The sequence below is a fragment of the Cetorhinus maximus genome, chromosome 16, assembly GCF_964194155.1.
Source record: "Cetorhinus maximus chromosome 16, sCetMax3.hap1.1, whole genome shotgun sequence".
Classification (NCBI taxonomy): Eukaryota; Metazoa; Chordata; class Chondrichthyes; order Lamniformes; family Cetorhinidae; genus Cetorhinus; species Cetorhinus maximus.
Genome location: NC_135894.1, coordinates 97,570,458 through 97,589,802, shown reverse-complemented (window position 1 = coordinate 97,589,802; position 19,345 = coordinate 97,570,458). Strand labels below are relative to the sequence as shown.

Sequence of the window (19,345 nt, the reverse complement as noted above, 5' to 3'; positions counted from 1 at the left end):
TGGGTGGGGTGGGGAGGTGTGTGGGTGTGGGTGGGGTGGGGAGGTGTGTGGGTGTGGGTGGGGTGGGGTGGTGTGTGGGTGTGGGTGGGGTGGGGAGGTGTGTGGGTGTGGGTGGGGTGGGGAGGTGTGTGGGTGTGGGTGGGGTGGGGAGGGGTGTGGGTGGGGTGGGGAGGTGTGTGGGTGGGGTGGGGAGGTGTGTGGGTGTGGGTGGGGTGGGGAGGTGTGTGGGTGTGGGTGGGGTGGGGAGGTGTGTGGGTGGGGTGGGGAGGTGAGTGGGTGTGGGTGGGGTGGGGAGGTGAGTGGGTGTGGGTGGGGTGGGGAGGTGAGTGGGTGTGGGTGGGGTGGGAGGTGAGTGGGTGTGGGTGGGGTGGGGAGGTGAGTGGGTGTGGGTGGGGTGGGGAGGTGAGTGGGTGTGGGTGGGGTGGGAGGTGACTGGGTGTGGGTGGGGTGGGGAGGTGACTGGGTGTGGGTGGGTGAGGTGGGGGTGGGGAGGTGCGTAGGTGAGGCGGGGGGGTGTGGGTGAGGCTGGGGGGAGAGGGAATGAGAGTGAGGCTGTGGGGGAGAGGGGGTGTGGGTGAGGAGGGATGGAGAGGGGGTGTGAGGGGAGGGTGGAGAGGGGGTGTGAGGGGAGGGTGGAGAGGGGGTTGTGAGGGGTGGGGCGTTGTGAGGGGAGGGGGGAGAGGGGTTTGTGAGGGGAGAGGGCTTTGTGAGGGGAGAGGGGTTTGTGAGGGGAGAGGGGTTTGTGAGGGGAGAGGGGTTTGTGAGGGGAGGGGGGTTTGTGAGGGGAGGGGGGAGAGGGGTTTGTGAGGGGATGGGGGAGAGGGGTTTGTGAGGGGATGGGGGAGAGGGGTTTGTGAGGGATGGGGAGAGGGGTTTGTGAGGGGAGGGGGGAGAGGGGTTTGTGAGGGGAGGGGGGAGAGGGGTTTGTGAGGGGAGGGGGGAGAGGGGTTTGTGAGGGGAGGGGGGAGAGGGGTTTGTGAGGGGAGGGGGGAGAGGGGTTTGTGAGGGGAGGGGGGAGAGGGGTTTGTGAGGGGAGGGGGGAGAGGGGTTTGTGAGGGAGGGGGGAGAGGGGTTTGTGAGGGGAGGAGGCGAGGTTGGAGAGGGGGTTAGGGGAGGGGGCAAGGGGGCGGAGAGGGAGGGGGGTTGTGAGAGGAGGGGGGTTGTGAGGGGCGTGTGAGGAGAGGGGTTTGTGAGGGGAGAGGGCGTTGTGAGGGGAGGGCAGGGAGGGGCGTGTGAGGCGAGGGGGCTGTGAGGGGGTGGAGAGAGGAGGGGGGTTGTGAGGGGAGGGGGTTGTGAGGGGAGCGGGGTTGTGAGGGGTGTGTGAGAAGAGGGGATTGTGAGGGGAGGGGGGAGAGGGGTTTGTGAGGGGAGGCAGGGAGGGGCGTGTGAGGAGAGGGGATTGTGAGGGGAGGGGGAGAGGGGTTTGTGAGGGAAGGCAGGGAGGGGCGTGTGAGGAGAGGGGGTTGAGAGGGGAGGGGGAGAGGGGGTTGTGAGGGGAGGGGGTTGTGAGGGGAGTGGGTGAGGGGACTGTGAGGGGAGGGTGTGGAGAGGGGAGGGGGGTTGTGAGGGGCATGTGAGGAGAGGGGGTTGTGAGGGGAGTGGGGTTTGTGAGGGGAGGGGGGAGAGGGGTTTGTGAGGGGAGGGGGGAGAGGGGTTTGTGAGGGAGGGGGGAGAGGGGTTTGTGAGGGGAGGGGGGAGAGGGGTTTGTGAGGGGAGGGGGGAGAGGTGTTTGTGAGGGGAGGGGGAGAGGGGTTTGTGAGGGGAGGGGGCGAGGGGTTTGCGAGGGGAGGGGGCGAGGGGGTTGCGAGGGGAGGGGGCAAGGGGGTTGCGAGGGGAGGGGACGAGGGGGTTGTGAGGGGAGGGGTTGGAGAGGGGAGGGGGGTTGTGAGTGGGGGGTTGTGAGGGGCGTGTGAGGAGGTGGGGAGAGGGGGTTGTGAGGGGAGGGCAGGGAGGGGCGTGTGAGGAGAGGGGGTTGTGAGGGGAGGGCAGGGAGGGGCGTGTGAGGGGAGGGGGCGAGGGGGCTGTGAGGGGAGGGGGTGGAGAGGGGAGGGGGTTTGTGAGGGGAGGGGGGTTGTGAGGGGTGTGTGAAAAGAGGGGGTTGTGAGGGGAGGGGGGAGAGGGGGTTGTGAGTGGAGGGCAGGGAGGGGCGTGTGAGGAGAGGGGGTTGAGAGGGGAGGGGGGAGAGGGGGTTGTGAGGGGAGGGCAGGGAGGGGCGTGTGAGGTGAGGGGAGGGCAGGGAGGGGCGTGTGAGGAGAGGGGGTTGAAAGGGGAGGGGGGAGAGGGGGTTGTGAGGGGAGGGGGTTGTGAGGGGAGGGTGTGGAGAGGGGAGGGGCGTTGTGAGGGGCGTGTGGAGAGGGGGTTGTGAGGGGAGTGGGGTTTGTGAGGGGAGGGGGGAGAGGGGTTTGTGAGGGGAGGGGGCTGTGAGGGGAGAGGTTGGAGAGGGGAGGTGGGTTGTGAGTGGGGGGTTGTGAGGGGCGTGTGAGGAGGTGGGGAGAGGGGGTTGTGAGGGGAGGGCAGGGAGGGGCGTGTGAGGAGAGGGGGTTGTGAGGGGAGGGCAGGGAGGGGCGTGTGAGGGGAGGGGGCGAGGGGGCTGTGAGGGGAGGGGGTGGAGAGGGGAGGGGGTTTGTGAGGGGAGGGGGGTTGTGAGGGGTGTGTGAGAAGAGGGGGTTGTGAGGGGAGGGGGGAGAGGGGGTTGTGAGTGGAGGGCAGGGAGGGGCGTGTGAGGAGAGGGGGTTGAGAGGGGAGGGGGGAGAGGGGGTTGTGAGGGGAGGGCAGGGAGGGGCGTGTGAGGAGAGGGGGTTGAGAGGGGAGGGGGGAGAGGGGGTTGTGAGGGGAGGGCAGGGAGGGGGTGGAGAGGGGAGGGGGGTTGTGAGGGGTGTGTGAGAAGAGGGGGTTGTGAGGGGAGGCGGGAGAGGGGGTTGTGAGTGGAGGGCAGGGAGGGGCGTGTGAGGAGAGGGGGTTGAGAGAGGAGAGGGGAGAGGGGGTTGTGAGGGGAGGACAGGGAGGGGCATGTGAGGAGAGGGGGTTGTGAGGGGAGGGCAGGGAGGGGCGTGTGAGGAGAGGGGGTTGAGAGGGGAGGGGGTTGTGAGGGGAGTGGGCGAGGAGGCTGTGAGGGGAGGGAGTTGTGAGGGGAGGGGGGTTGTGATGGGCGTGTGAGGAGAGGGGGTTGTGAGGGAGTGGGGTATGTGAGGGGAGGGGGAGAGGGGTTTGTGAGGGGAGGGGGGAGAGGGGTTTGTGAGGGGAGAGGGGAGAGGGGTTTGTGAGGGGAGGGGGGAGAGGGGTTTGTGAGGGGAGGGGGGAGAGGGGTTTGTGAGGGGAGGGGGGAGAGGGGTTTGTGAGGGGAGGGGGGAGAGGGGTTTGTGAGGGGAGGGGGGAGAGGGGTTTGCGAGGGGAGGGGGCGAGGCGGTTGCGAGGGGAGGGGGTTGCGAGGGGAGAGGGCGAGGGGGTTGCGAGGGGAGGAGGTTGCGAGGGGAGAGGGCGAGGGGGTTGCGAGGGGAGGGGGCTGTGAGGGGAGGGGGTGGAGAGGGGAGGGGGCTGTGAGGGGAGGGGGTGGAGAGGGGAGGGGGGTTGTGAGTGGGGGGTTGTGAGGGGCGTGTGACGCGGTGGGGAGAGGGGGTTGTGAGGGGAGGGCAGGGAGGGGCGTGTGAGGAGAGGGGGTTGTGAGGGGAGGGCAGAGAGGGGCTTGTGAGGGGAGGGCGGAGAGGGGTGTGTGAGGGGAGGTCGGAGAGGGGGGTGTGAGGGGAGGGCGGAGAGGGGGGTGTGAGGGGAGGGCGGAGAGGGGGGTGTGAGGGGAGGGCGGAGAGGGGGGTGTGAGGGGAGGGCAGAGAGGGGGGTGTGAGGGGTTGTGTAGGGGGGATGGGATGTGTTAGGGAAGTGTGTGGGGAGAGAGGGAGGAGAATGTGTGTGCACGGGGGCAAACTGTGAGGGAGTGTCGGGGGTGAGGGAGTATAAGGGTTGGAGAGGGGTTGAGAGGGTTGTGAGGGTTGGAGGCCGGAGAGGGTGGTGGGGGGAGAGGTTGAGAGTGGGGAAAAGGAGAGGATGTGAGGGGTTTTGTAGGGGAAGGGTGTGTGGGAAGAGAGGGAGGAGAAAGTGTGTGCGTGGGGGCAGCATGTGTCCATTAGGCTCACTCTAAATATCAGGGTTATCATGCACTCTCATCCCCGCTCGCCGCCGTGCACTCTCATCCCCGCTCTTCGCCGTGCACTCTCATCCCCGCTCGCCGCCGTGCACTCTCATCCCCGCTCGCCGCCGTGCACTCTCATCCCCGCTCGCCGCCGTGCACTCTCATCCCCGCTCGCCGCCGTGCACTCTCATCCCCGCTCGCCGCCGTGCACTCTCATCCCCGCTCGCCGCCGTGCACTCTCATCCCCGCTCGCCGCCGTGCACTCTCATCCCCGCTCGCCGCCGTGCACTCTCATCCCCGCTCGCCGCCGTGCACTCTCATCCCCGCTCGCCGCCGTGCACTCTCATCCCCGCTCGCCGCCGTGCACTCTCATCCCCGCTCGCCGCCGTGCACTCTCATCCCCGCTCGCCGCCGTGCACTCTCATCCCCGCTCGCCGCCGTGCACTCTCATCCCCGCTCGCCGCCGTGCACTCTCATCCCCGCTCGCCGCCGTGCACTCTCATCCCCGCTCGCCGCCGTGCACTCTCATCCCCGCTCGCCGCCGTGCACTCTCATCCCCGCTCGCCGCCGTGCACTCTCATCCCCGCTACCTTTCTTGCTTGCTGCTGAATGCGTAAAATATTTTCATCCTTCACATTGCTGAACAATTTTAAGATACTCAGTGCGCTCCTTGTTAAAAATGAAAGCCCATTGGTAACAGAGCTGTGCAGAGCTGAAACGTGCATCCACTCTATTGTCCCCTCTCTTTCTTAGCTGTATTGTTCTTTAGATGGGGAGTGTGGGGCAGATACTGCCTTATAAAGAATGAGTAAATTTGAGGGAGAATCCGCCTGCTACACCCTCTCACTTACCAGATTTGGAAGTGGTTTTAGTAGAGCATGAGGACTACTTGGCTAGGGGTGGCTGGTGATGTTAAGTACTTCAGGATGAACTAAGAATTATTATTTTGTTTTGATTGGGGGGGTAGCCTGACTCTTAATAAAGCATCATATGGAGTTCAGGATCTACATGGATTTAGATGTTGGAATAGGTACAGAAATGCTTCGAAAGATTAACCATCCCGTTTTCATTGTACAAAAACTGCCAGTAGCCCAATGGAACAAGGACCCTTGGCACCCACGGAAGCTCCCTGCACACCCCCTCTTCAGCGGCCAGTAGTTCACAAACCTTTCACACAGTCGAGGGTTCCACCGGAAATTCCGATGCATCCTGCACCACGGCATATCACGGAGGACGAGTTGAGGGTGTTGGAGGGTTGTCTACATCGCTGGAGGATGGAGGTGGAGAATGACACTAGAGGTATGACTTTCTTCCCCCTCTCTGATCTGAATCTCTACCCTCTGTGAGGTAGTATTATTTCTCAGTAAAACCTGTTGCCCACTACTGAGCTGTTTGATAATTTATTGAGGAGCCCAGAAGAAAGGTGAGGCCCTTAGGTAGATTTCCATCAAAACCGAAAAGAGATTCTCAGCCTAAGTATTCATGATTAGATCATTCTAAATGCCTTTAAGTTGAATGAGGAAGGAAAGACTGAGGTATTTCAGGAGTTTGAGATTATGGGAAAGAATGAAGGTGCAGTAGTGTATTATTGTACTGAGCTAGTAATCAAGAATTCAAATTAATCACGGTAAATTCATTCCCCCCACCACTGATGCACAGTGTACCACCTACAAGATGCACTGCAGAAACTCACCAAGGCTCCTTGGACAGCAACTCCCAAATCCACAACCACATGGACTGCAGTGGTCCAAGAAGGCAGCTCCCCACCATCTTTTCAAGGGCAATTAGGGAAGGCCAATAAATGCTGGCCTAGCCAGCGACACCCACATCCTGTGAAAGAATACAAAAAAATTGTGAAATTAAATTCACTAAATCTCGGTGTTTTGGGCCAACACTAGAAGATGGCTCTGAAACCTGCAGATTGTTGTGAAGGCTTTGATGGTTCGCTAATGTTCTTCAGGGAAGGGATCTTGCCACCCTTACCCGGTCTGGCATAGTCATGATTTACAAACTGAGTAGTTCTCGGGGAAACTGGAGATGGGTCAGTAACATCCCAAGAGAAGACACTGTAGAATTGCCCATCACTGCAAGAACCATAGTGATACAAGGAGAATGCCCCATACCACCTCAGGCATAGCGTTGCAGGCAGAATTTGTGTCCCTTTTATTGCCGGGATCAATATGTTTGTATGTAAAAGGTGTGTGTTTTCTTATCCTCAGAGTGATTGTCCCAATTTAAATAATGCCAGCAGGAAGCTTTTTTTGTGTCCTTTTAAGTAAAGAAAACTATTTATTTTCACACATTTTCCCCGGAGGCTTAAAACGCGATGTCTTACACACTTGACTCTCACACACACAAAGATTCAATACAGATGAAGGTGAAACGATACAATTCCAATGTATGCCTGTCTCCATCTGTTTTGTGGCAGGCTTGTAGTTTCTTAGATGTGTTGATGATTTAGATGAAGTGAAGGTCTTGTGAAGCAGAGGATTTTCAGTAATCTGAGAAGCCTGTTGTAGTCAACTCTCCAGGAGGTTGGTTTTCAGGTGAACTTGAAATTGGAACAGGTTAGGGAAGAGTCCTTCTCCCACTTTCAAGCTATGGTTCATTATTACCTTGGCTGCTTAGTTGACTTGCCCCTGGTTCAGTGGCTGTCTGATGGATCTTTGTCTTTGCAGAACAGCTTCTGGTTAGGTTCATCCGATGAAAGAACTGAAAGAAACAATAAGCATGATGAAGATGTATATTGGGAAGCTAGGAAAGTGCTAAAAAAAAAAGTCTTGGCTGAATGAGTAAAGCAATTAAACTTAATTCTCATGGGTTGACATAGACATTTAATTGTGACCTCTCATTGGTGCCATTGTTTTAATTTTATACTTCTTGTTGTGCTAATCATTTGAGCATAGGGAAAATCCTTGAAATCCTAAACTAGAAAACCCTGGCAGTAAACAGCAGGGGCTACATCTTACCTATGTCGGGCAGGCTGGGTGGGGGCGGGCGCGGAACCGATCGCCGCCCGCGATCGGCTGCGCAACGTAATTTTACGTAGACGGGCCAATTAGGGCCCGCCCAGCGTAATGCGCGTTCTGGAGCACTCAGCACTACCTGTGCGGGCGTGGGGAGGAGGGAGAGTTCCTCAGGCAGATGAAGTACATAATGAAACTTTTTAATAAATAAAGAGAAAACCTATATAGACAATGTCACACGAGCTGGGGGCATGTTTGCCAATTTAGCAAAATTAATTAATTTATTAAACCTTCAGGAAACCTCGTCCCGCCCGTGGACGAGGTTTCTTGAAAAATGCGAAGACTGCTTAGGCTCTTCACCTGCCCGCCAATCTCAAGGTTGGAAGGGCAGCAATGCTAATAACTTTAATTAGTTTTTTAATGGCCTTAATAGGCTGTTGACAGATCGGCGGGCGCCCGCCCAACGAAATATCAAAATGACACGCGCCATTTTGCGCGTTGGCGTGTTGGACCCAGCCCCTACACGCCAACGCCAATATTCTGATCCAGATCTCCCAGGATCTGAGGATACATAAGAAATAGGAACAAGAGTACCCTATTCAGCCCCTCGAGCCTCCACTGCTGTTCAAAATGATCATGGCTTATCTCATATTGGCCTGAACTGTGTGTTCCCCATAACTCTTGACTTCCCCAATAATAACAAATGGTTTGGTGATTTGAGTAGAAGCCTTGGCAGAACACAAGCATGTTCTGATGCGTGTCTATACCTGAAATGTTAGCCTGCTCCTGGTTGGCGATGGAGTGACATTTTCTGTTTTTATTTTATGAAGGATGGTGTTTTATGAAGGATGGTGGCACTTGGGATTGGAACACTACCCATTTCAACTTAAACTTTAGCATTTAAGCTGATTTTGCACATTTAAGCTTGGACATTATATTTGGCATTTAGGCTAGCAATTGTGCAGTGACTCCTTTATAGTACATGTGTGCTTGTTATGTGATGACAGCACAGGGCTTGGTTGTGATGCTCTCTCTGTGGGTTTAGGCTCATGCACAAAGACCAACCTTGGCAAAAGTCTGTGGAATTTCCTAGACAAATGGGTGGAGAAAAAAATTTTGTAATTTGCTAATCATTACTCAAAAGATAACCCCCGAGATTCATTTTTAAGCAAGCTCTCCAAAGCTTAGACAATCAGTCATCATTTTCTTATATATTAAGTGGGAATTATTTATGTTCAGACATTGTCCCCATAGGGGTGCAAACCGCGTTTCCTGTTCAAGCTGTCAATCACAATTTCTGGCGTGTTTTTCAGATCTGCAAGAGAGCATTGCTAGGCTTCACCGCACAATCGACCTGATGTACACCGACAAGACCATGATGCAAGTAAGCACAATATCTGTGTGATTTTAACTGAGCTTCAGGCAATCTGTTACTGGAATAAACAGGTCATGAAGGGCAGAGCCTGCCGGGCTGTGTTCTGTTGGTCTGCAATTGCTTTCACAACTAGCAGGGAAGGGTGGGAACTCTGAAATAAGAATACTGAGCTGGCTCATCAACCTCTGAAGGGGATAAGATTTCAGCTGCAACTCTTCATTAGAACTGATCTGATGAAATATGAATTGAGAGTTTTAACAAAAGTGCTGTTTTTGAAGCTTATGTGCATGTTACATGGCAGAGCCATTTCAAATAAGCATGTTACAATAGAATGTAGACTTGACTGATTTTAATGCATAACAGAAGCTGCAGCATCAGCTTAGAGTTTCTGATGTACACGTATATTCTTCAACGTAATGAGCCTTTGCTTATCATATCTTCCCTTTGTGCTCTAGGTTCCTTATCGATTGCATGCAGTCTTAGTGCATGAAGGTCAGGCCAATGCTGGGCATTACTGGGCCTACATCCATGATCACCACCACGAGAGGTGGATGAAGTACAACGACATAGCTGTTACCAAATCCTCCTGGGAGGAACTAGAACGCGATTCTTTTGGCGGGTACAGGAATGCTAGTGCATACTGTTTAATGTACATAAATGACACAGAGCGATACTTAATAGAAGGTACTTTCATTAGCTCATACTCGCCTTTTACTTGTGGCGTGTCGTGTGTGTGTTGTATGGAATGCATTTGTGGTGGAATGTTATCTTTAATTTTGAGATGGTGTGTTTCTGTGAATCCTCTGCTTCTGTTGTCTCAGTTTCTGCTCATAGAATCATACAGCACAGGAGGAGGCCAGTCAGCCCATCATGAAAGAGCTATCCCATTAGTCCCATTTCACTGGTCTTTCCCTATAGTCCCTGAAACTTTCTTTTTCAAATATTTATCCAATTCCTTATTGAACTTTACTGTTTCCACCAGTCTTTCAGGCCGTGCATTCCAGATCATTATAACTCGCTGCGTAAAAAAGAAACATTTATTTTTTGCTGATTATCTTAAATCTGTGTCCACTGGTTACTGACCTTCTGTCAGTGAAAAGTTACTATTCTATCTTCTTCCTCCAGCCTTTCAAGGACTAGAATACAAAGCGGTAGAAGCCATGCTTCAGCTGTACAAAACCCTGGTTAGACCACACCTGGAGTACTTTGAGCAGCTCTGGACACCTCACCCGAGGAAGGATAGATTGACCTTGCAGGGAATGCAGTATAGATTTACCAGAATAGAACCTGGAGTCAAAGAGTTAAATTGCAAGGAGAGATTACACAAAACTAGGGTTGTATTTACTAACGCTTTTAGAACGTTAAAGGGTGATTTGAACAAAGTTTTCAAGATGTTAAGGGAAACAGATAGGATAAATAGGGAGAAGCTATTTCTGCTGGCTGGGGAGCTTAGGACAAGGGAGCATAGCCTAAAAATTAGAGCCAGGCCTTTCAGGAGTGATTTTAGAAAACACTTCTACAAGCATAGAGTGGTAGAAATTTAGAAACACTTCCACAAATGGCAATTGATGCTTGCTCAATTATTACCTGCAGTTTCATCCAGTTAAACATTGAGAAGGCTGAGGCTCCAATTTCTTTCCATTACAGAAATCTCTCCTACACTTAGCCCCTACCATTGACATTGGAAGGATTTACAAGTTGATACTCATTAGCCAATCTGTTTGGCCGCATTATGAATGCACATTCCTTAGTCATCAAGTGCTGCAGTGGGATTTGAACCCAGAACTTCTGACTCAGAGGCAGGGATGCTACCACTGCGCCACGAGACGACCTCTGTCATCTTTGGCGATACAAAATACTTGCGCTTGCCACCAATTCCAGTCCACGCCCTGGCTACAGTCTTGGACCGAAACAGATTGTTCACAGGCTCTGCCTACTATTAAAACCTAGAGCTGGTCTTCCACCCTAAACCCCCTCCATCATAAAGACCACCTATTTTCACCTTTGTAACATCAGTGTTCTTGGTCCCTGCCTCAGCTCATTGGCTGCATAACCCTCATCCATGTATTTTTTTTATCTCCAGATTCAATTAACCTCATCCTCCATAAATTTGAACTCATCGAAAGCTTTGCTATCCATTTCCTAATCTGCATTGCTCCTGCTCACCCATCACCCCTGATCAACCGTGGCTTGTAGTTCCAGAAGGCCCACTACTTTAAAATTATTATATTTGTGTTTAAACCCCTGCACAGCATAGCTTCGCTCTTCTCTATCTCAGTAACCTCCTACAGCCTTCCAAGGTTCCTACACTCAACCAATTCTGGCAGCCATGCCATCAACCATCTGAGTCTTGAGCTCTGGAATTGTCTTCCTAAACGTCTTTCTCTCTGACTCTCCCCCTTCTTTAAGACTCTCCTGAAACCCTACCACGTTGACTAGTCTTTTAGAACAGCTCCCTCCTTATATTGCTTGCTTAGTTTATTTTATGCAAGTTGTTGTAAAGGTGCTGTTTGCCCATGGAGGGGGCTTTTAGATACAAGGGTACCAACAGCAGGAAGAAAGTGAGGTGACATATTAGGAACCAAGCCAGAGGAACATTATTGGCCAGAAGAAAACAAGGTGGGGGCAAGCAGGACCTGAGTGCAGGGAGTCATAGTCATTACAAAACATGAGGCCATTTGGCCCATTGAATCCATGCCAGATCTCTGTGGAGCAGTCCAGTCAGCTCCATTTCCCTAATCTAAGTTTATTTCCCTCGAGTGCTCATCCAATTTCCTTTTGAAAGGAAAGAGAGGCAGGAGTTGGGAGAGAGAAAGAGCAGCAGAAAAGCTATCGTCTTAAAGTTATGTTATGCTGAGGCAGAGAATCCCTCCCTGATGCTAAAAGTTGGCAGCAGTAGATTTTCGATTATTTTATATCAAAGTTCTTTGACAGGACTTGGAATTGAAATACAAAAATTCAGACTGAGCAGCCTTTGGATTGAGAAACCTGCTCTGCAGCTTCTTTGCGCTAAATGCAGTCAGCATTGGGTTAACATTTCACCTATCGCAGCAAAGAGTCTGGTGCTCCTGCAAGACTTTCGCGCAGCAGAATGGCCAACGTTCCTGGAGCTAGTGCGCCAATGGTCTAGTGCAGTGATGTCCACACTGCCGGTTGTGGCTAATTGGGAATCCACATGTGGCTAATTACATTTGTGTTTGATAAAAAAATAAGCAATAGACACTGTTGTTGGGCACTTGATCCAAATACTGGATTGGCATAAAACAATATCATGGGGCTAATGAGACATTAAACTGAGGCTTCATCTGCCCTCTCGGGTGGATGTAAAAGTTTCAATGACAATATTCAGAAAAGAGCAGGGAGTTCTCTCTGGTTTCCTGGATTACCAAAACTACCCTGGTGGTCTCATGGTTCAGGATCAGTGTTTCACCATTTCAGCCAGGATTCAATAACAGCCAAGGAATTAACTGTGGTTCACGTGGAATATAAAGACCAGCATGTTGGGTTGATGGCCTGTTTCTGTGCTATCACACTTCATAATATATATATTGTTTGTGCATTTGTTGGTAAAATTGAGAGGAAAAAGCAGCGTGTGAGTCTTTTTTAGATTACTGAGTACTAGTTTGATTGCTGATTGGTGGTGGATGCTTGTGAAGTAAATTTATGTGTGAAGTACATTTATCTTTTTCTCTTTTATTCATTCTGGGGATGTGGTGCCACTGCCAAGGCCAAGATTTATTTCCCATCTCCAGTTGTCCTGAGATGTTGCTGGTGGACTTGTAATGTGTGTGTATGTAAGACATTGCCTACCAATATAAGTGCATGTGACTAAAATGGTGTTGTCATAGCCACACCTGTGGCTACTTAGAAATTTCCATTGACCAGCAGTGCCCTGCGTGCTGTTTAAAACAGCAAGGACAATTTTTATTTTTTAAAAATAGCGAATTTGCATTGCTATTTTGAAAGTTCAAGAAAGGATGCTGATTTGGAACTGGCTGGCCAAGCCTATGAGCCTGGACTTGATCTCGTCTTCACCCAACATTTTCACAGGGCCAGTTTCCACTGAGGATATCTGAATAGTGTGAAGGAGCAGGAATTCTGGCTGATCTTCAATATTCCAATCTGCTAATTCAAACTGTTGTGCCTGTATTGCCACCACAGTTGAAGTCAGTGAACTCAGCATAGAACAGGGGTCAAACCTGGTCTGTATGCGTCACTTTCTTGCCATCTCTTGAGCCAGCAATAGCAAGGATGTGGGATATGCAGGCGGAATGATATGCACTTCATTTCTAAACTGCTCTGTTTGCTATTTAATTTACACAATCTATAAAAAAAAACCTTTCCCGTTGCTCTTTTAGAGGAGTTTGATAAGGAAACTGGTCAGATATTGACTGGAATGAACACCTTGCCGTGCGATTTGAAAGAGTATGTCAGAGATGACAACCGAAGGTTTGAGAAGGAGCTCCAAGAATGGGATGCACAACAGGAGAAAAAAGCCCAACAAGAAAAAATGGAGATACACACTACGCAGAGGGAGCCCACTGGAGCATCTACCTCAGGTGAGAGGTTAAAATTAGTTTGTGTCCTTATTTGTTGTTCTGAATTACAATTTCTTCATGTATGTTGGTATTTTTTGAGCAGTGTTTTAGTAGATACCTTGAAGTACTGTATTAAATTTATACTTTTCACCTATGTAAAAACTGATCTATACAGGTCAAGAAGATCTGGGGTCCAATTCCTGTTCTATGATAAAGTAACTGAGCTCAAAAAAGGCTTGCAGTCAGGTACTTAGCATCTGTGAGCTGTTGAGTGGAAAATTCAAGCCAGCATTCTCACTCCCGATCTCAGTCTGTTGGCTCTGGCATGTAGACATCAGGCACCTTCTATGGGTGGATGTCTGTAGTGAGAACAGTATTGCGTTTGGCCATACTGCCATCTGCTGATGCTCTTTATCCAGACAGTGGTTAGAATGTGGAACTCATTACCACGTGGAATTGAGGCAAATAACCTAGATGCATTTAAGAGGTAGCCAGAGAGGGACACAATGGAGGAAGGATATGCTGACAAGGTGGCCATATGGCTCCTTAAACCTGCTCTGCAATTCAGTGCTGATCTTCTGCCTCAACCTCTACTTTCTTGCCCTTGTATCCCTTGATTCGCTGAGAGGCCAAAGATCTATCTATCTTAACCTTGGTTATACTCATGATTGAGTATCCGCAACCCTCTAGGATAGACAATTACAAAGATTCACAACCTGTTGAGTGAAAAAAAAATTCTCCTCATCTCAATCATAAATGATCAACCCCCTTATCCTGAGACTGTGCCCTCTGTTCTAGATTCACCAGCCAGTGGAAACAACCTCTCTACCCTGTTGAGCCCTTTTGGTATCAAGTATGTTTCAATGAGATCTCCTCTCATTCTTCTAAACTTATTCACGGGATGTAGGCTTCACTGGCTGGGCCAGATTTATTGCCCATCCCTTGTTGCCCTTGAGAAGGTGGCGGTGAGCTGCCTTCTTGAACCGCTGCTGTTCATGTGGAGTAAGTACACCCACAGTGCTGTTAGGAAGAGAATTCCAGGATTTTGACCCAACGACAGTGAAGGAATGGTGTTATGTTTCCAAGTCAGGATGGCGAGTGACTTGGAGGGGAACTTCCAGGTGGTGGTGTTCCCACCTATCTGTTGCCCTTGTCCTTCTAGATGGTAGTGGTGATGGGTTTGGAAGGTGCTGTCTAAGGAGCCTTGGTGAATTCATGCATTCCATCTTGTAGGTGGTATATACTGCTGCTACTGTGCATCGGTAGTGAAGGGAGTGAATGTTTGTGGGTGAGCTGCCAATCTTTGTCCTGGATGGTGTTAAGCTTCTTGAGTGCTGAGGGAGCTGCACTCATCCAGACAAGTGAGGAGTATTCCATCACACTCCTGACTTGTGCCTTGTAGATGGTGGACTGGTTTTGGGGAATTAGGAGGTGAATTGCTCGTGGCAGGATTCCTAGCCTCTGACCTGATCTTGTAGCCATAGTATTTATATGGCTAGTGCAGTTCAGCTTCTGATCAATGGTAATCCCCCAGGATGTTGATAACGGGGGATTCATTGATGGTAATGCCATTGAACGTCAAGGGGCGATGGTTAGATTCTTTCTTGTTGGAGATGGTCATTACTTGGCATTTGTGTGGCGCGAATGTTACTTGCCACTTGTCAGCCCAAGCCTGGACATTGTCCAGGTCTTTCTGCATTTGGACATGGGCTGCTTCAGCATCTGAGGAGTCGCGAATGGTGCAGAACATTGTGCAATCATCAGCGAACATCCCCACTTCTGACCTTATGATGGGAGGAAGGTCATTGATGAAGCAGCTGAAGATGGTTGGGCTGAGGACACTACCCTGGGGAACTCCTGCAGTGATGTTCTGAAGCTGAGATGATTGACCTTCAACAACAACAACCATCTTCCTTTGTGCTTGGTATGACTCCAACCAGCGGAGAGTTTTCACCCTGATTCCCACTGACTTCAGTTTTGCTAGGGCTCCTTGATGCCACACTCGGTCAAATGCTGCCTTGATGTCAAGGGCAGTCACTCTCACCTGAATTTGCTCAGCTTCTCATGATAGAACAACCCACTCAGCCCAGGAATAGATCTGGTAAACATTTACGGTACCGCCTCCATGGCATTTGTACCCTTGCTTAGGTATGGAGACCCAAACTTTTCACAGCACTCCAGGGTGGTATCATCAAAGTGAGAGCAAAAAGGGTGTGCAGAGGCTTATGTCGCATATAAACACCAGCATAGACTATTTGAACCAAATGTTCGGTTTTTGTGCTGTAAAATTCTATGTATTTCCGAGATTAGCTAATAATGTAGGTTGTGAACCTACAATAATAATGTGATGTAATAATGTAATGTGAACCTGGAATCTTATGTTCTGAATGTCTGAATGACATCTGCACACCCCCCCCCACCACCCCAACCACCACCACCACCACCACCACCACCACCACCCCCCTTCCAAGGTTACCAGTGGAGTAATCAAAGAACCTTTAAGTTTATGGTTTGACATTTTGTTGTTTTGTTTCATAATTGATACTGGGACATTGAAACCATTTGGAGCAGTGTAGGCTCATGCAGAGAACAGCAAGTTGAAGAAGAGCGGCATGTTCCCACTGGATAAAAACGTCCTCCAGTGAGGAATGGAGCAACCTGTAAAAATACATTGTTTAAAATGCTCTGTTTTTTGTAGTGCAAGGAAAAGAATTGGAATACTTGGAGCAACCATCAGCAAAAGATCCCTCTAAAGTTTGTGAAGGAGACACAGCAAGGACCGTCTCCAAAGCTGCCACGGAGTATGAAGACCGGGGCCCAGAGGCTGCACTGCAAGCGGTATGACTTGCAACAAGCCAACTTTTCTTTCCTACTTAATTATGATATCAAATAAAGGAATGCTGAATAGTTATAATGTTAGGCCGGCTATTGCTCGCTAAGAAATACCATTCGACCACTCCCACCCATCCTCCTTACCCACCCCATTAAAAGCCATGACTTAACCGTATTATATACAGGAGTATTGTCACCCAGCAAAAGAGCAGTGTTGTTTTCCCTCCCCTCCTCTTCCTCTTAAATCTGTGCATCAATGGGTGCACTATGAAGATATAATCCATTGCCTCTGAAACACTTTGGAATTTCCTGAGGTCATGATAAGGTCCTATATAAATTCAAGCTCCACCCACTACCCGCCCCCTCCAGGTCTCCCTCAATTTCCCTCTTTCCTTCCTTCCCAAAAATGGGAGCTCCCACCTGGAGTCAGTTCTGTCAGTTGCCAGTGGACTCCCTCCTCTCTTCTGGAACCTTGCTCAAGCTGGCACTCTTGGCCTGTCTGGGCAAGGCAAGCATGGCTGATACTGGCAGTGTCACAGCGGGATCAGATTCCCTATCCCTGATCGACATCGGCACGCGCACCTAATCAAAGGTACCCCTAGACAATTAGGGGTATGAGGGCTCTGGCCTGGCTTTCCAGCTCTTCAGCCCAGTGGCAATGAAGGCTTCCCCAGGCTGCCATTCCAAACTTGGCAGACTGATGAGTGAGAAGAACTACACTCAAGCCCTGTTGGTCTGTCCGGTTCACATCCTCACTGAATGAACTGCTGAGGCATTAGGTTTCAAAGTAGCAGCTTTGCATTTAACAGAGGTGCAGCACTCCTGTATATAATATGCTCTTTAACAATCTTTATGCAAATCTTTATATGTCCATTGTGCCATGTTTCATTTATGGAGCTCCAAGTCTATCCTTGCCAATTCAAACTTCATTGTCCCACAGTTGTCTTGTATTATTTCAAATCAAAACGCAGATGTACAAGAGTTAAAGAAGCCAATTTATATTCTTCCAATAAACAGATTCTAACATTCCTCCCAATACAATATTTTTCTGTGTTTTATTTTGGGGAGGGAGAAACAGAAGCAGAGTTTGCAATCATGCTGCCAAACTCTGCATTGTGCCTCACCTCCTGGCTGTGATTGTCAGGAACTCTGATCAAATGTCATGGGGCACAGGACAGAGGCCAGCAGGGGCAGCACAGAAACCTTGTATTCCTGAAATTGACCTTGGCTGTAAAGACTAGTTTGGTTTTTTAACCCTCCTCATTACCCTCCTCATTACACGGTAATAATATTTTACCAGTTATTTTACTGATGTGCTTCTTTTGCTCCTTAACATGTGTGTTTGTATATATCTGCAAAAGAGGTTTATCTTGGGGAGAGGTTAGAAATTTCACACCAACTGTGGAACAGTGTGGTTTAAATCTCCCAGCAGTGGGGAGGGGAAGGGGTCGAGGGGCAGATAGGTTACTCTTGACTCTTGTCCTTGGGAATGCTAGGCCTTAAACCTGTCCAGGTGAGTGGGGTTCCCAATCCTCCCAGATTTTGCCTGGAATGAAGAATTAGCTTCCCACACATTCTTCCCAGTAAGCAGTGTGCTCTCTTGTATCTTGGCGAGCAGAAAGTCTACCAGGGTGTAATACCACTCTGATAAAACCACACGACAGGAAACTTTTTGGGGAGCAGAGAATAGTGGATCAGCAGTTGCCATTATTGACTGTTGTCGAGTGACCAATGGCGACAGTGTCAGGGCAGGGGGAGTGGTAGTGAGGCAGTAGGGCATCATACGATGAAGCATCCTGGGGTATGTTCCAAACAGCATTAGCGACCCTCCAATATTGGATCTGTTTCTGAACAGATTGCAGTCTGTTTCGCAAAGTACATATTAGATATTGTAGATTGAAGAGCTCGTGGCCTGAAAGAGTAGGCATTGTGCATGGTCAAGGTTACTGGTTTACAGTGGCTGAATGTTGTTATTCTAGTAAATGCATGGGATTCCAGTGCTTTGTGATTCCTGTAGCAACTGTAAGCCAGTGACCTTGGGCATGCTTGAAATGACAATCATATAGTTAATGGGGTGGCACAGCTTGCAGGCTTGCTGCATGTAGGTTTATGCTGAGTCTGTTAACTTATTAGCGCTATGTCCAAACTACATCACGACCACCACAGTTTCTCTGCTGGGCCGTGGATGAAAAATTGAACCTAGATCCTTGAGCCTGGCAGTAGTGGTCAGTAAAGATCCAAGGTGAATAATCCAGGGCACGGTAGCACAGTGCTTTTATTACTGAACTACTAATCTGGATTCTAAATTCAATTAATTAAATAAATCTGGGAAAAAAACCTTCCAGATTGTCTAAAATACTCATCTGGTTTACAAAGGTTATTTTGGGAAAGAAATGTGTCACCCTTACTTGGCCTGGCCTGTATGTGACTCCAGACTCTCAACAATGTGGTTGGCTCTTAACTGCCCTCTGAAATGACCTAACAAGCCAGTCAGTTCTATTCAAGAAGGTGGCTTACAACCACCTTCTCATGGGCACTTAGGAATGGGTAGCAAATGGTGGCCTTGGCAACAACACCACATCCTGTAAATGAATAAAACAAAATGCAAGGAGTAAATGATAACCCTGATCATCTGGTTAATTCAGAAGGAACCAAGAAGGAAAGTTAAGAGATCAAATGAGGTTATGATTTTGAGTAACATATGGACCTGGGCTCAGCTGCTTGCTTAATTTACATCCTCAACTTATGTTAAGCTTTTTGTTTCTTTGTTCTCACAATGTTGATGTTGCTGGTAAGGCTGACATTTATTGCCCATTTCTAATTGCCCCAAGAAGGTGGTGTGGGCCGCCTTGAAATGTTGTATTCATTTGATGCAACTGATTGACCCGATAGGCCACTTTAGAGGGTAGTTAAGAGGCATTCGTATTGGATTGGAACTATAGTCATATATAGGCCAGACAGGGTAAGGACATCAGGATTTTTTCCCCTAAAGGAACATTAGTGTGTTCATTAGCTTTACTTGACCCTTGATAAGCTTTGCATTTGGAGAGGAGCAAAGTGACCATTAGGGTCAATTACTATACTAAGGGTTGTGCCCTGTAGGAAGGCCTTCACCTAAGCTACTTTTAATTCCTAGCCTCAGACAGTTCGCCTACTTTACCCTGCTAGTGTACCACTCAAAATGCTTTCCCCCAGGAACAATTCAGGTTTTATTAAACTAAGGAACCCAGACAAAGGGTAATTCTCAAGTTCACACTACAGGATATCCAAAGTAGAAAAGATCAAAGATGAGGTGACTAAATTGCATAGGTTAACTTAGCTGTTTTAGCAAGTGGTAGATGTTCTGGGATCATCTGGTGTAATAGTGCCACCATCCCCATGGACACAGCTAAATCTCACAAGGATGTCCCAGTGTCTCTGTGTGGCTGCATTTCCTAATACATCTCTCCCTCTCCCTAATGACCACACTTTTCAACTTTAAGCTTGGTGCTCCTAATTCATATTATTCTAC

General features: G+C 49.7%; 1 protein-coding gene across 6 annotated transcripts in view; it reads left to right on the top strand.

The window, feature by feature from the left end:
- usp25 (ubiquitin specific peptidase 25) overlaps positions 1-19,345 on the top strand; it is a 148,935-nt gene that overhangs the window by 69,193 nt on the left and 60,397 nt on the right. For 3 of the 6 annotated variants that reach the window (XM_078560387.1, XM_078560388.1, XM_078560384.1), the window contains exons 13-17: positions 5,214-5,422; positions 8,403-8,473; positions 8,920-9,148; positions 12,823-13,023; positions 15,701-15,840. In XM_078560387.1, the coding sequence (XP_078416513.1) occupies positions 5,214-5,422; positions 8,403-8,473; positions 8,920-9,148; positions 12,823-13,023; positions 15,701-15,840 (850 nt within the window). Of the gene's footprint in view, positions 1-5,210; positions 5,423-8,402; positions 8,474-8,919; positions 9,149-12,822; positions 13,024-15,700; positions 15,841-19,345 lie in introns of all 6 variants that reach the window. The other 3 variants (XM_078560386.1, XM_078560385.1, XM_078560382.1) reach the window with 1 other exon arrangement.